Raw genomic sequence first — 14,808 nt, 5'->3', positions numbered from 1 at the left:
GTGATGATCCTACCTGATCCTACACAGGAGTTGAGATAAGAAAATAAACGAATTTATGTGATTTTGGAGTGTGCTACGCACATGTATTATAGTTAGGTCATTCATGTCTTAAGATTGCATGTTCGTTCATTCATTTGTTCAGCAGCCTTTTTCAAATCGTTCTTGATGCTGGGCACAGATACAGAGATAGAAGTTGTAGTTCTTACCCTTAAGGATTTTAAAACGTGGGGCGCCTGGGTGGCTCAGTCGTTAAGCATCTGCCTTTGTCTCAGGTCATGATCCCAGGGTCCTGGGATCGAGCCCCGTATTGGGCTCCCTGCTCAGCAGGAAGCCTGCTTCTCCCTCTCCCACTCCCCCTGCTTGTGTTCCCTCTCTTGTTGTGTCTCTCTCTGTCAAATAGGTAGATAAAATTAAAAAAAAAAAAAGGAGTTTAAAATATTGTGAGGCAGACAAACAATAATAGAAATGTCTCATGAATCTATTGCATTTACCATGTTCCAGGCCCTTTTCTGAGCACCTTAGCATATATTAGTTCATTTAATCTTACTATAACGCTGTGAAATAAGTACTGTTATTAGCTTCATATTACAGATAAAGAAATAGAAGCATAGAAGAAAAAAAAAGAAATAAAAGCATAGAGACGCTAAGTGACTTGCCTAAGGTCACACAGCTAGTTGGTAGAGTTGGGACTTGAATCCAGGCTGTGTGGCTCTAGAGTCTATTCTCTAAATCTCTGTTGACCAGTACAGTAGTTACTAGCTATATATAGCTTTGGAGGACTTGAAATGTGGTTTGTCTAAATTGAATGGGACTGATTTCAAAGACTTAGTATGAAAAAATGTATCTAATATCTCATTTTGAAATCACATGTTGCAGTGATAATATTTTGGATATACTAAGTTAAGTAAAATCTGTTAGAAATTAATTTCACTTTATTTTTGTGGCTACTAGAAAACTTAAAATTACATATGTGGCTTGCATTTGTGGCTTAACATTTCTCTTGGACTGTGCTACTCTAACTCGTTATAATGCAGGGGCACTTGGGTGGCTCAGTCGATTAAGCATCTGCCTCTCTCTCTCTCTCTCTGTCAAATAAATAAATAATATCTTAAAAAAATAAATCGTTATAATGCGGTAGTAATAACAGGAGACATTTGTTGAGCACTTACTATGTGCCACATACTGGGCAATACCTTGACACTGTTCTAGTTAAACCTCAAAATAACCCTGTTTATTATCCACATTTTAAGAAGGGGCAGGAGGTTTTGAGAAAGTCAGTAATTTACCTGAGGTTAGTCCACTCGTTAATGACAGACCCCAAACTTGAAACCTTGTATGTCTGACTCAAAAACCTGTACTCAACCAGTACACTGTAATACAATTTCCAGTTAAATCTTAGGGCATTTTCTTTGTTTTTATTTCTATAAGAATATTTAATACTGCATACTTCTGTATCTGGTATGTAGACGTTCAAGATAAAAATCACTAGGTCATAAAGTGGACCTCCTAGATCAAAATCTCTTTTCAGAGCCTCAGCCCTCAGTGAACACTGGCACAGTTGAACCCTAAGATGAAGCAGTGAGTCAGCCTGTACAAATTGCATTTAATTTTCATTCCAGTAGTTCTCTCAGGTCACTGGGCAATTTATGTCATGACCCTCTTTGTCCAATAGAGAGAGGAAGAGGGGCAGTGGAGCTTTCCTTAGTCGTTTAGTTCTCTTGGCTAATAAGAAGAAAAAATTGCTTTCCATTTCATTGTTCCATGAAATGCTGTTTGTGTTTGAGAGAGCAACAAAACGCTGTCTAATGATCCCTGACTTTTCTTTCTTTTAGAGCAAAGACTCAGGTGGACTGAAGGCGGCTATGATAGAGTTGGTGGAAAGGTTGAAGTTCAAGAGCTCAGATCCTAAAGTAAGTATTGTTTTGGAATTGATTGGGTATTGTATTTCGTTCTCCCTGAGCTGAGTTCGAGGGATGTTAATGATCATCTATCTGAACATCGCTTTGAGATCTAATTAAGCCTGCCTATCAGAGCAGTGTTTTAATATGCCTAGAGATAAGTCATCTGTTTTTTCCCTTCTGTGTTTTATGACTTACAACATATAATCATTAATTGTTTTCCCTGAACTGCAGACAAGTGCGTTTTTAATCTTCCTTTAACAGGCCTTTGAGACTACTGTCCTCTGTGTCCATTAAACTTAGTCAGAGGCATCCAAGGTACTGATCATCTTAATGCTGGGGCCTGGAACAGGCTCCAGACCCATCCAGTTGGTGTTCAGCACTAGTGTCTTGTCTTTCTCCCACTTACAGCAACCAGCAGCCACGGTGAATGCTTCTGTCCTCATGACCTGGAGTGTGGTCTGGGAAATGGCTTCAGCTTCCCAGCTTTCTTTGCAATATGTTGGGAGCTATAAGATTGATATTCTGGGAGACTCCATAGTGGGGTGGGGTGGACTGGGATCTGAGCATGCCGGAGGGAATCTGACTAACACAGCCTCCCTTCTCCTACCCAGAGACTTCCTGTGGCACTACTGGATATTGGTCCCAGCTGGCTCTGCCTGAGAGTCAAAGCCTGTTACAATCCAATAGGGAAAGGAGCACAATTTTGTTTGACTTTTTGTATCCCCACCCCCTTTCTTTTAATTTAAATTTCTTTATATGGGGAAAAGACTAGCATTTCTTGAGTACCCACTGAGAGAGCCAGAACACTGTGCTAGGAGCATTACATATCTTTTTTTAAAATTGTGGTAAAATATACATAATGAAATTTACCACTTTCACCATTTTTAAGTGTATAGTTCAGTGGCATTCAGTATTCCCATTGTTGTCCAACCACCATCACCATCACCATCCATCTCCAGAACTTCTTCAGTTATTCCAAACTGAAACTTTCTGCCCATTAAACACTAACTTCTTTTTCTCCCTCTGCTCTTGCGTACTTGTGATTTTTGTAACAACCTGGTAGAGTAGCTTATTATTCCCATTTTATTGATAAGGACACTAAGGCTTAAAGAGGTGGGGCCATTTGCCCTGAATCTAGTATAATTTATTTATTTATTTTTTGAATCTAGTATAATTTAGAGCTGGGATTCAAATTGACTCCAGTACCTGCGCTCTTTCTTTTATGTCACATGGCAGACCAAGCACTGGGGTTCATCTCCTTTCTACCATCTAATCCCGTTGTGCCCCGATTTTCTAATCTGAAACACTATCGAGGCGGAGCCACAGACAGTGACAGGCTTTTCAGAAGGTGGCTGCAGTCTCCTATCTACTAAATAACTTTCTCTTCATACAGCATTGAAAGTATTGGACATTGGTAATATCTCTTGCCTTCTGGTGTAGTTAGGACTCCAGAGATAGAGGGTATCTTGATAGAAAAAAGTTGGTGTAACCTTTATCAATTTTCTTAGCTCAAAGTAGAAAGACCCTTGGTATAAGTAGTTTTCCTTTAGTGAAGATGAACTAATTAATTATTAAGGATTACTGAAAGCTTTTTTTTTTTTTTTACCGAGTTTTTCTGGTTTCTGGGGCAACAGCTATCCTGAAGGAGACAACTGTATTTTCTGTTTCTGCCACACCCCCATGCTTGTAGGCAGTGAAGAGCAAGAGGATGTATACAGATTACACTGAGTGGCTTCTGTGCATGATGATAATACAGGTAAAGTGCTTTGGGGTCCTTTATGAATGCATAGAGTGCCTCTAATAGGAAACTTGCCAGAGGTGAAAAAATTGAGTGGTCCCATGAGAGCAGCTTGTAGAAGTCTCAGGATTTTCCCATGGTGCATCATGAGCTAAAGGATATTTCTTAGGACCAGACTTGATCTTGGATATGTGCATACACACTCACCTCTTTTATCTTCTCTTTATCTTGTCCTGAATTATTTCCACCAATCTCCTTTATTTTCAGACCCCGTTCTGGTCTGCCATATGCATATACTGTATATACCTGGAGCCAGCTTGAAGAAGGTCCAAGTCATTGCAGAATGACTGCCAGATCACAAACAGGTGGGGGGAGGGTGGAAAATGGGACACTATATACATAGTTTTTGCAACAAATAGTTGTCTTCCAAGAGAAGTTTTTAGTCTGTTCTGCATTCCCTCAGAACTCTACCATCCCTTTTTTAAGTTGGCCTATTTAAGAAGGGCAGAATCTCTCAGGCTTTATGACCTGTCATTTCCTGGCACAGGAGCTTTTCATAGAAGCACTGATTTGAGTCATGGAGCACTGAGCGCTATCACTGCCTCACTTCCTCTAGAATTCCATAAAGCATCACAAAGCTTCATTAGTCCAGACACTGAAATCTACTGGGGACTGAGTTAATTTTTACCTCTGAGTTTTGTCAGAGAGGAGTGGAAGATGACTAGATTAACCATTTTTTTAAATTATAAAATAATATATGCTTATAGATTAAAAAATACAGATATTCATAAAGAAAAAGTCAAATTTCCCCCAAGCTAACCACTATTAACAATTTGGTGTGTAACCTTCTAGACATTCTTCCCTGTGGAAATATACCTCTAAGATTTTTTACAAGAATTATACTGCACCTATGGTTTTTATTACACAGAATATTTTGGACATTCTTCTGTGTCAGTAATGTAGACTTAATTTTTCTTCTTAATGAGAAGCCTCATTTTGTCCAAAATATTTGTCACATGCCCTTTTTTCTTCCAGACCAGTTGTTCTTAACGTTTAATGTTCATAAAAATCACCTGGAGAACTTACAGAGTGCTGGGCCCACCCCCACAGTTGCTGATTCAGTGGGTCTGGGGTGACTAGAGGCTATGCTGACTCTGGTGATTTTCCTTCTCTCTTGTTTTGATTTTTTTTTTTTTTCATTCCTTTCAGCAAATGGCCAGAAGAACCCTTGTAAATAAGTCTAAGTGATTTCAACTTCAAAAAAAGTGAGATCCATAAAAATCCAGGCTTAGAAAACCAACAAATTGAGCAGAGGTAGCAGAGGAGCAGGGGAGAGGAAAGGGAGGTGGCCTGTGGCTGCTTGAGAGGACAGGATTCCTGTAAAGTGCCATATCCAGCAGAGAAGCAGCAGGGCCCAAAGAGTGAGAGGAGTTCTGGTCAGGATTTACAAGGATCAAGACTCATGCCATGGGACAGGAGTGGGTTGAGTTCCAAAACCAGAGGAACAACAGGAGACACCAAATCCCAGCCACTAGGAGTGAGCCTGAGGACAGGAATCAGAGCCAGTGGTGGTTGGGAAATAAGGCACAGAACCAGATTAAGTTGTGTGCATGCACTACTGGGTTTTACCCCAAAGATACAAATGTAGGGATCTGAAGGGGTATGTGCACCCCAATGTTTATAGCAGCCATGTCCACAATAGCCAAACTATGGAAAGAACCCAGATGTCCATCAACAGATGAATGGATAAAAAAGATGTGGTGTGTACACACACACACACACACACACACACACACGAATATTATGCAGCCATCAAAACCCCCGAAATCTTGCCATTTGCAATGACGTGGATGGAACTAGAGGGTATTATGCTAAATGAAATAAGTCAGTCAGAGAAAGACATGTATCATGTGATCTCACTGATACGAGGAATTCTTTTTTTTTTTAAAGATTTTATTTGACAGAGAGAGACACAGCGAGAGAGGGAACATAGCAGGGGGAGTGAGAGAGGGAGAAGCAGGCTTCCCGCCGAGCAGGGAGCCTGATGCGGGGCTCGATCCCAGGACCTGGAATCATGACCTGAGCCGAAGGCAGACGCTTAACGACTGAGCCACCCAGGTGCCCCACGAGGAATTTGTAATTTTAGGAAACAAACTGAGGGTTGCTGGAGTGGTGGGGGGTGGGAGGGATGGGGTGGCTGGGTGATAGACATTGGGGAAGGTAAGTGCTATGGTGAGCGCTGTGAATTGTGTAAGACTGATGAATCACAGACCTGTACCTCTGAAACAAATAATACATTATAAGTTAAAAAAAAGAGAGAGAGAGAGAAGATGGTAGGAAGGGAAAAATGAAGGGGGGGAGGTCAGAGGGGGAGACGAACCATGAGAAACTATGGACTCTGAGAAACAAACTGAGGGTTCTAGAGGGGAAGGGGTGGGGGGATGGGTTAGCCTGGTGATCGGTATTAAAGAGGGCACGTATTGAATGGAGCACTGCGTGTTACATGCAAACAATCATGGAACACCACAGCAAAAACTAATGATGTAATGTATGGTGATTAACATAACATAATTAAAAAAAAAAAGTTATGTGCATGCAGGTTGCTATGGTGAGCCCTGTTTTAAAGGATGCATATTTCCAGGGATCTAGAACTTTGTATATAATGGAGAGAGTATTTTTAATAACAAACAATCTTTGTTTAATTCAAAGTAGTCTTTTAAATAGTAAGCCATCCCAGTGTGTTTGATATTATCCAGTTTGCAAACATATTTTTTTCAGTCATACTTTTCAGAAACATTTATTGCACAAAGTAGGATTTTTGTCTGTAGATTTCTTATATTTATTATAGACTTTAGGGAAATTAAAAGATGTAGTTAATCAGGCATGTGCATGTCCGTGTCCATACCTGGATTTTTAAGAAATTGAAGGTATTCTGAGTTCTTTAAAACTCTCCTGTGAAGTGACTGTGCAGTTATCTTTCATATATACCCAGTGGAAACTGAAGCTCAGAAAACACATGGAGTCCCTTCCCTTCCTTCCCACTGCCCAGCCTCTCAGAAAGCACTGAACCAAAAACATAACATGCTAAACTCAATCCAACTAACATCTTACTATGCAGTTCATAACAGCCACTCTCTCTGTTAGTATTGATTGCTTTTCTTTCCATCTAACATGCGCTGTTCCTTGTTCCTATGGCTGGTGTGCTTGAAACAAACAGAAACACAGCTGTGTATCATGAAATCATAGTAATCTTACAAGAAGTTATTCTCAAGAAAAGTGCCTTAAACTCAAGCCAAGTGGCTCACATTATTCTCTCAGATTGAAGTGGGATTAAACATGGGACCTAGCCATACTAACACTGCCTAAAACATACCAGGTTTTTTTTTCTATATTCAATGTCTGAAGGTGTTCTTACTGAAGTTTAAAACCAGAGAATTGTCTAGCAACATGAAATTAAATAGATCTGAGAATTGTTTTATTTTTATTTAGCATTTACATGGCATTTTATAATTGCAAGAGAACTTTACAGTCCATTTTAGTAGCTGATATCCTTGACATGGAACATAGCCCAGTTCTTCACTCTCCTGTGCTAATCAGACTCTTGTTAAAATGATAGGTTCTGGGCTCCTGAGTGGCTCAGTTGGTTAAGCGTCTACCTTTGGCTCAGATCATGATCCGGGGTCCTGGGATCAAGCCCCATGTCAGGCTCTCCACTCAGTGGGGAGTTGGCCTCTCCCTCTGCCCCTCCCCCTGCTTGTGTTCTCTCTTTCTCTCAAATAAAATAAGTAAAATCTTAAGAAAATCTTAAAAAAAAAAATTTAAAAAAGACTCATTAAAGAAACGATAGGTTTTGCATGTACAAAGAGTAATGGATATAAGCAAAACCTACTTGAATTCTTGTTGTTAGTATCCTGTTATTTACCAGGGTCAAGCCAGGCTTCATGCTGGTCCTTGCCTTGTCCCAACACAGAAGCATTCACTGGGGCAGTGTTTATGCAGCCAACTGAAGCAGAGAATTGAGCTGCTTCAGTTATCAAGTTGATTCATTCAAAAGTGTTCCTTCAGTTGGAAAGTTATTAGAATTATTGACCTATTTCTACACTTTTCATAAAAAAAAGAAGATGTAAGTAGTAATCTTGAAGGGCATTCATAGTGTTTTATCTCTGTACCCTCAAGTCCTAGCCTGGTAGTTACTAGATGATGTAATAGTAATAGATATGCGTTATCTATTACAGTAACGCTATAAAAGAAATATTACTTGTCCTTTTTTATGGAGGAACAATCCAAGGTTTAGAGGGGGTAAAGAGCTTGCTAGTAAGTGACAGGACTAGGACTTCACATGTGTCATACTTCACGTTCTTCCCCTGCACACAATTGTTGAACCCATAGATGAGTAAATATAGAAGTATGTGCTGTCCTCATTAGCAGTATGACTCTTCACTGACTATTTTTCCCTTACATTCTCCTTCCTACCTGCCTTTACTAGATAGGGCAGCCCACAACCCCAGGGTCCAGGACTGGAGAATGGCCTTTTCCAACAGAAAGTATGGGGAGATGGAGAGGAGTTGTGACAGCCCAGAGCATTTAGCACTGGAAAAATGAAGAATTGAGGCTGGTGCTTCAGTAGTTTCCCATTAGTGATGGAGGACACCAGATGGGAAAATACCTGTGCTGTCTCAGGCCTGAGCTAGGCTCTGAGGCATGGAATCCACCAAGGAGCAAATGCAGCCCCTTTTCATCCTCTGTAAACACTTGGGTGGTAGAAAGGGGAGAAACAAGCTCTTTGCCCTCCTTCACCATACCCCTGCCTTTATCAAAACAAAATGAAACAACTTCCCCTTTTACCCATCCCCCAATTATAAGAGTGTTACATGCTGTCTAGAAAATTGTGGAAAAAACAGACCAGTATATATAGAAGAAAAAAAATCTCCCTGCAGTCGTTTGTAAACTTTGAGTACCTCTTTTTTCAATTTAATTTAATCTTATTTAAATTCAATTGATTAATATATGGTGTATTAATAGTTTAAGAGGTAGAATTCAGTGATCCATCAGTTGTATATAGCACCCAGTGCTCATTACGTCACGTGCCCTCCTTAATGCCCATCACCCAGTTACCCCATCCCCCCACCCACCTCCCCTCCAGCCACCCTCAGTTGGTTTCCTATAGTTAAGAGTCTCTTGTCGTTTATCTCCCTCTCTGATTTCGTCTTATTTTGTTTTTCCCTCCCTTCCCGTATGATCCTCTGTTTTGTTTCTTAAATTCCACATATGAGTGAGATCATATGATAGTTGTCTTTCTCTGACTTATTTAGCTTAGCATAATACCTCTAGTCCATCCACATGAGTACCTTTTTTTAAATGCAGATTCTTGAGCCTCACCCAGAATATCTAATTTGGTGGTTCTGAGACTGCTTTTTTAATATACAGCCTGGACGATTCTAATGCACATGGTCAATACATCACACTTTAAGACACACCTGTGAGAAAACTGGTTAATATCATGGTGCTTTGCCCTTCAAATAGAGATAACTATTATTCTGTGTGTGTGTAAGTATATATACAATTAGATAACTGTATATGTTTTTGTGTGTATAGACATGCATACATAGTTTGTATCCTGCTTTTTCCACCTGACATCATCCCTTATAAACATTTTTATCATTTGAATCCACTTCAGTCTTTGAACTGCAGCTTGGAAAACTAAAATCCTGAAGGCCAGTCTGCCATTATTGCCAAATGGAAGTTTTACCCATTATGGCATTTCTGTCTTCTTCCTAATAGCATAAGCACACTGAAGTTTGTTTTCCCCAGACATGCCAGTAACAGTCTAAGATTATTCAGAAATTTAGTTAATGCAAAGTCAGACACACAGTCATGCAGTCAGCCCCAAGTGGTCCTTTTGAAGCATCCCCCGCTGCTAGTCAGGCTGTCTCACAGGATGGGACTAAGTGAATACATGTAGGGCTCAGTGGGAAGTCTGAGGCCATCTGCAGTCCCCCGCTTTACAGCAGAGGAAACTGAGGTGCCAGGAGGCCAAGCGTTCCTGCCCGAGGTCACCCAGGCAGTAATAGCAGAGCTGGAGCAGGTTGATGGTTTTTAGGACTACAGTTCTGTAGTTCTCTCAATAAAGAGAAGTTTTCCATTTTTCAAGGATGTGGAAAAATTGGAAGTGGTACAGTCACTTTGGAAAACAGGCTGGCAGTTCCTCAGAAGGTTAAACATAGAGTTGCCATATGACCCAGCAATTCCATTTTTGGGTACATACACAAGAGAAATGAAAACATATCCACACAAAAACTGCACCCCAGTGTTCATAGCAGCATTATTCATACCACCCAGACTGTGGAAGCAACCCAGCAGATGACCGGGTAAGTAAAATCTGGTCTATCCACACAGCAGGACACTATTTGGCAGGAAGGAAGTGCGGTGTGGATACATGCTGCAATAAGGCTAACCCTTGAAAGTGGTGCTCAGTGGAAGAGGCCATTCCCAGAAGACCTCATACTGAGTGATTCCATTTGTGTGACATGTCCAGAGTAGGGCAGATTTCTACAGCTAGGAATAGACTTGTTTCCTGGGGCTGAGGGAGGTGGAGAAATGGGGTGGGGGTGATTGCTAAGGGCCGTGGAGTTTCTTTTTGGTGTGATGAAAATAAAATGTTCAAATTGATTGTGGGGTGATCGCACAGCTCTGAATATACTAAAACCCCTTTAAATGGGTGAATTGTATGATATGGGAATTCTATCTCAATAAAGCTGCTGAGAGGGTGAGAGATTTCCTTCTGAATCACTTTTGTTAGCCCTTCACTTAAAGTTCCGCAGAAGGCTAAACATAGAGTGGCCATATGACCCAGTAATTCTATTCATCAGTGAATAGTCTTTCTTTCTCCTTTCTTCTAGGCAGGGATGAGGGGCAGAAACCCGATGTTAGCTTGTCAGGGAGAGGCAGTAGTCTATAGTTATTACCCGCGTGGGCTCTGGATCAGACCGCACCTGGTCACATTACCTCCAGTGTTGACCACCAGTTCGACCTCAGGCAGATCCTGTGCTTCATATCGTCATGTCTCAGGTTTTTCATTTTTTTCAGCTGTGAAAGAGGGGAAAATCGTATATACTTCATAGGGTCGTTAGGAAAATTAAATGAGATAATCCATTTAAAGTGCTTAGTATAGCATCCTGTTCAGGGTGGCGGCTGCTAGCCTTTTCCTAGTCCTGAGATCCACCCCCTCTTCCAGCAGAAGGCCAGGGGTCCATGGGGGCAGCAATCCCACACCCATAGTTCAGGAGGCCTTCGGATCCTTGCTAGAAAAAGAAGCCACGTGTTTACAACTAACTAGATTCTATACTTAGATCAATTAACACTTCCTGGGATTAGTGACACTTTAAAGGACCACTGCTACCTCTTTTGAGTGATAATAGCATTCAGATAAATTGAGTTAAATCCCCACAGTTGGAGCCCCTTGGTTTGGCTGGCTGGCTGGCTGGCTGACTCTGGGCCTTGCGTGGCTGCCTCACCTAGGGTTAGTTCACTGTAGCTCCATTGCCCATTCAAGTTGAGGCAAATATATCTGCCTTGGGAGTTTACAGCTATGTGTCCATATGTTCCCAATAGAAACAAGAAATCAATGCATAGAAGCAATTATGCTTATTGTTATGGAGCAAATTCTCTAGTTAGCAAAACTGCCTGGTGCCAAATTAAAAGAAAAATAAATTAAGGGTCACAAAAGAAATTAAGTGTCACATTTAAGAGCCACATTAGGAGATATGTCCTCACTTTAAACACCACTGAGATTCTTGTTCTCTTCCTACTTCCCCTTCCTGCTTCTCCTGTAGCTTTACCCTTTGGTCATCCTCTTTCTCTTGGGCACCAGAGCTCTTAATTGAAGTACTGTATAAATAAGCTCTAGGCATTTTGAAATTAGGGTAGGCATGGTTTCTGAGCTGCCTGGTGGGCTGGAGCATTGTTAGAAAGCAAAGGGATTGAGCTTTAAATGGCTTAATAAAATTAACACGTTGTGATGTCCTTCTCCCCCTGCTCCAGCTCCTGTCTGCACTGACAGGAAACTTGATAATATACTCTCTGCCAAAGCTTGAAGGGCTTATTACGTGACCAACATGGGGAGGGGAGGGGAGCTGTCAGGACTCCCCCAAAGCAGCCACACTTCATGTTGCCAGTGCAGGATTGTATTTGACATTTAATTTAGGAGCCTGGGTGCTTAGATATAAAACTTTACTGTGATAATAGTGATAAAAACCACCCAGACTTTTATTTAAGGGCCTCCTCTCCTGTCTCCCTTCTTCCCCTTTTCCTGTTAGTTCAATCTCTCATTCAGCTATTAAATAAAACTCAGGTCTGCTCAAGGAAAAAGATGTTTTCTTTGATAACTTAAGGCTAGAGTTACAGAGTACAACTCTCAGTCTACCTCAGGTCTGTATGTAGATGCTTGTGTGTGTATATAAAAGGCAAAATTTGAGAATCACATCTTTCCTGACTGCTTTTAGCCAAAGGACAAAATCCATCTGTAGCTGTAGAGAATGTCCATTCAACCCAGTGATTTAGTTGATGACTACGCTTTGTTGAAGGGCTTCTGTTTAATTCTGTGGCCAGTGAAATAGAATCTTTGATAGCTCCTTAATTCCTAACTCAACCTGATTAGCTAGACATTATAATCTCCATTTTACAGATCAAGAAGCAAAGATTTAAGAGGTTTAATGACCTAAGGCTAATGATGCCAATAAATTGCCTTTCTGTGATTGCTATATAGAATTGTTAGTAGTTGTGGGAGGTTACTCACTTTTACCTATGGAAGATGGGTTGGGAATAGTATACCAGTAGAGAGTTTGTTCAGACTTTCGGGGAAAAAAACTATTGAGTATGACATGCTTGCTTTTACTATGGTGAAGAGCACAGGTGTTGGAGTCAGATGACCCGAGTCCTCTGGCACTTATTACCTGTTGATTTGCCTGAGCCTTTAGTGTCATCTGTAAGCTAGGGTTAATCATATTATACTTTTATTACTGAGTACCCTGAAAACAGAAACTGTTGAAGAGGAGATAAATAATGGAGGATCGGGCACCTGGATGGCTCAATCGGTTAAGCGTCTGCCTTCAGCTCAGGCCATGATCCTGGGACGGAGCCCTGCATCGGGCTCTCTGCTCAGTGAAGAGCCTGCTTCTCTCTCTGCCCTTAACCCCACTCATGCTCTCTCTCTCTCTCAAATAAATAAATAAAATCTTAAAAAAAAGAAAGAATGGAGGATGGTTAGCATGGCCTTTAGGGGCCCAAAAAGTATTTTAGCAACGGTAGTTAGTTAACAAGCCCTGTGGTTCTTAGGTAAGCAGATTGTTAGCTGCTCCAGGGATCTAATACGGTTTTAGTCTGCAGAAGAGAGACAATATGATAGAAGCAGGTTGTGAGGTTGACTATACCTACAGACTGTGTGTGGGAGCGAGGGGCAGAATGTGACCTATCCTTCGCACTCTGTGCTTTGCTGCAATATCATTGAAGTAGACTGTATCTGATTATATCAAACTAGAAAAGGCAAACATTGCTCCTTGACAGCTTGTGGCCATTTACTAAAACTGAGGCAAGGAGCCTCTGATTGACATCCTTAGTCTTCATGCCTAGGTCGTATGAGAAAGTCGTTCCTGTGTTCCTTTGGGAAATTAGCATCTGCACTCCCAAGGTTGTAGGCTCTTTCTCTAAGAAAACTAATTGGGGACTCTTTATCTGTGAAAGCTCAGTGGGAGGTACCATATGAAAAGCACACAATAAATGTTTGTGGTTACTGTTATCTGGACCAGCAGAATAGTTCTGCCGATGTTCCTATGTGCCCAGAGAATACTAAATTCTTTTTATGTATTATTTTGTGTAAACTTCACAAAAATACCTGTGAGAATGATATTATTACCTCTGTTTTACAAATAAAACTTTCACCTTTCTGAGCTTCAGAAGCATTGAGTTAGCAGAGTCAGTACTCACATCTCTTTCTCTGTCACAACAGACTCCATGAGGTTTACCATTTGGACAGCTGTAACAAAGAAGACTGAGACATACATCTCAGTGCCCTTTCCTGAGTGTTCCTGGTAGTGCACAGTTGTTTGGTTTCGATAGTACACAAATAATTGTGGCTTTGCAGGGAAAATGTTTGGATAGAGAAGTGGAATGAAGGTGGAGGGGTGAGTCTTGTTTTAAAATTGCTTTGAACTTCAGCAGATAATATAGACATGCTTTGTATATTCAAGTCTAAAAGGCTTAAAAATAATTTCTGTTTAGTTGCCCCTGAAACTTTCAGTGTCAGTTCCCACCTCCCACTTCCTATGGGATAATTTCTGAAGCAGAAACTGTCTTTCTAGCTTATGCACAGGTTAAGATGGAAGAAAGGCAAGAAAACAAAGTGAAATAGTTCTCACTCATTCTTTTTTTTTTTTTTTTAAGATTTTATTTATTTATTTGAGAGAGAGAGAGAACGAGAGACAGAGAGCAGGAGAGGGAGGAGGGTCAGAGGGAGGAGAAGCAGACTCCCCGCCGAGCAGGGAGCCCGATGCAGGACTCGATCCCGGGACTCCAGGATCATGACCTGAGCCGAAGGTAGACGCTTAACCATCTGAGCCACCCAGCTGCCCTAGTTCTCACTCATTCTTATTACAGGTCCTGGGTGTCTCTGGGGACTCCTTCTTCTACTTTCACATTTCTACAGGAGGGTCACCCAGAATTCTTTTTCTTTTCACTCAGGAAGAGTGGTGTTCAGAAGTTTGTGATTGCTTTCTTTATTGCCACCCTGGAGTCAGGCAAGATGAGAAGCATCTAAGAAGCAAGCAGTTGTATCGATTCAAAGGGAGCCTAGCATTCCTGTTGAACTTTTCTCTGGTGCATCCAGTTCAGTGCCATGACACTGGGTTCCACATCACATTCTCATGGCGATAGAGTCATAGCAGCTGACAGCATGAACGGGCAGCCCTGGGAGGAGGGGATGCTTGGCAGGGATGCCACAGCCATAGTGGCTAAATCGCCATCTCTCACGGTAAGGGCTGGACCGCAGTCTGCTGTGACCATGTCTCTCTCAGATGGCTTCATAGCTGATTAGCAGATTCGGTTCAAATGTTTGTTAGGATCTTTCCAATACAAAGCCTTTAGATAATATAGTCCTGAGTCTCTAATGCTGTGTGT

At 41.3% G+C, this 14,808-nt stretch overlaps 1 protein-coding gene across 11 annotated transcripts in view; it reads left to right on the top strand.

The window, feature by feature from the left end:
* TRIM44 (tripartite motif containing 44) overlaps positions 1–14,808 on the top strand; it is a 110,587-nt gene that overhangs the window by 19,830 nt on the left and 75,949 nt on the right. For 7 of the 11 annotated variants that reach the window (XR_010406894.1, XM_064576633.1, XM_064576636.1 and 4 more), the window contains exons 2-3: positions 1,833–1,910; positions 3,592–3,657. Coding sequence is in view for 10 of the 11 variants with exons in the window: in XM_064576633.1 (XP_064432703.1) it covers positions 1,833–1,910; positions 3,592–3,657 (144 nt within the window). In the remaining variant the exon portion in view is untranslated. Of the gene's footprint in view, positions 1–1,832; positions 1,911–3,591; positions 3,658–5,589; positions 5,764–9,790; positions 10,019–14,808 lie in introns of those variants that run through there. The other 4 variants (XM_064576634.1, XM_045893900.3, XM_064576638.1 and 1 more) reach the window with 3 other exon arrangements.

Source organism: Mirounga angustirostris, unplaced genomic scaffold (genome assembly GCF_029215605.1).
Source record: "Mirounga angustirostris isolate CCGP_5_RB_7025 unplaced genomic scaffold, mMirAng1.0.hap1 SCAF_13, whole genome shotgun sequence".
Taxonomy (NCBI): Eukaryota; Metazoa; Chordata; class Mammalia; order Carnivora; family Phocidae; genus Mirounga; species Mirounga angustirostris.
Note: the sequence above shows the minus strand (reverse complement) of the source record. Positions and strands in the feature narration are given on the sequence as shown.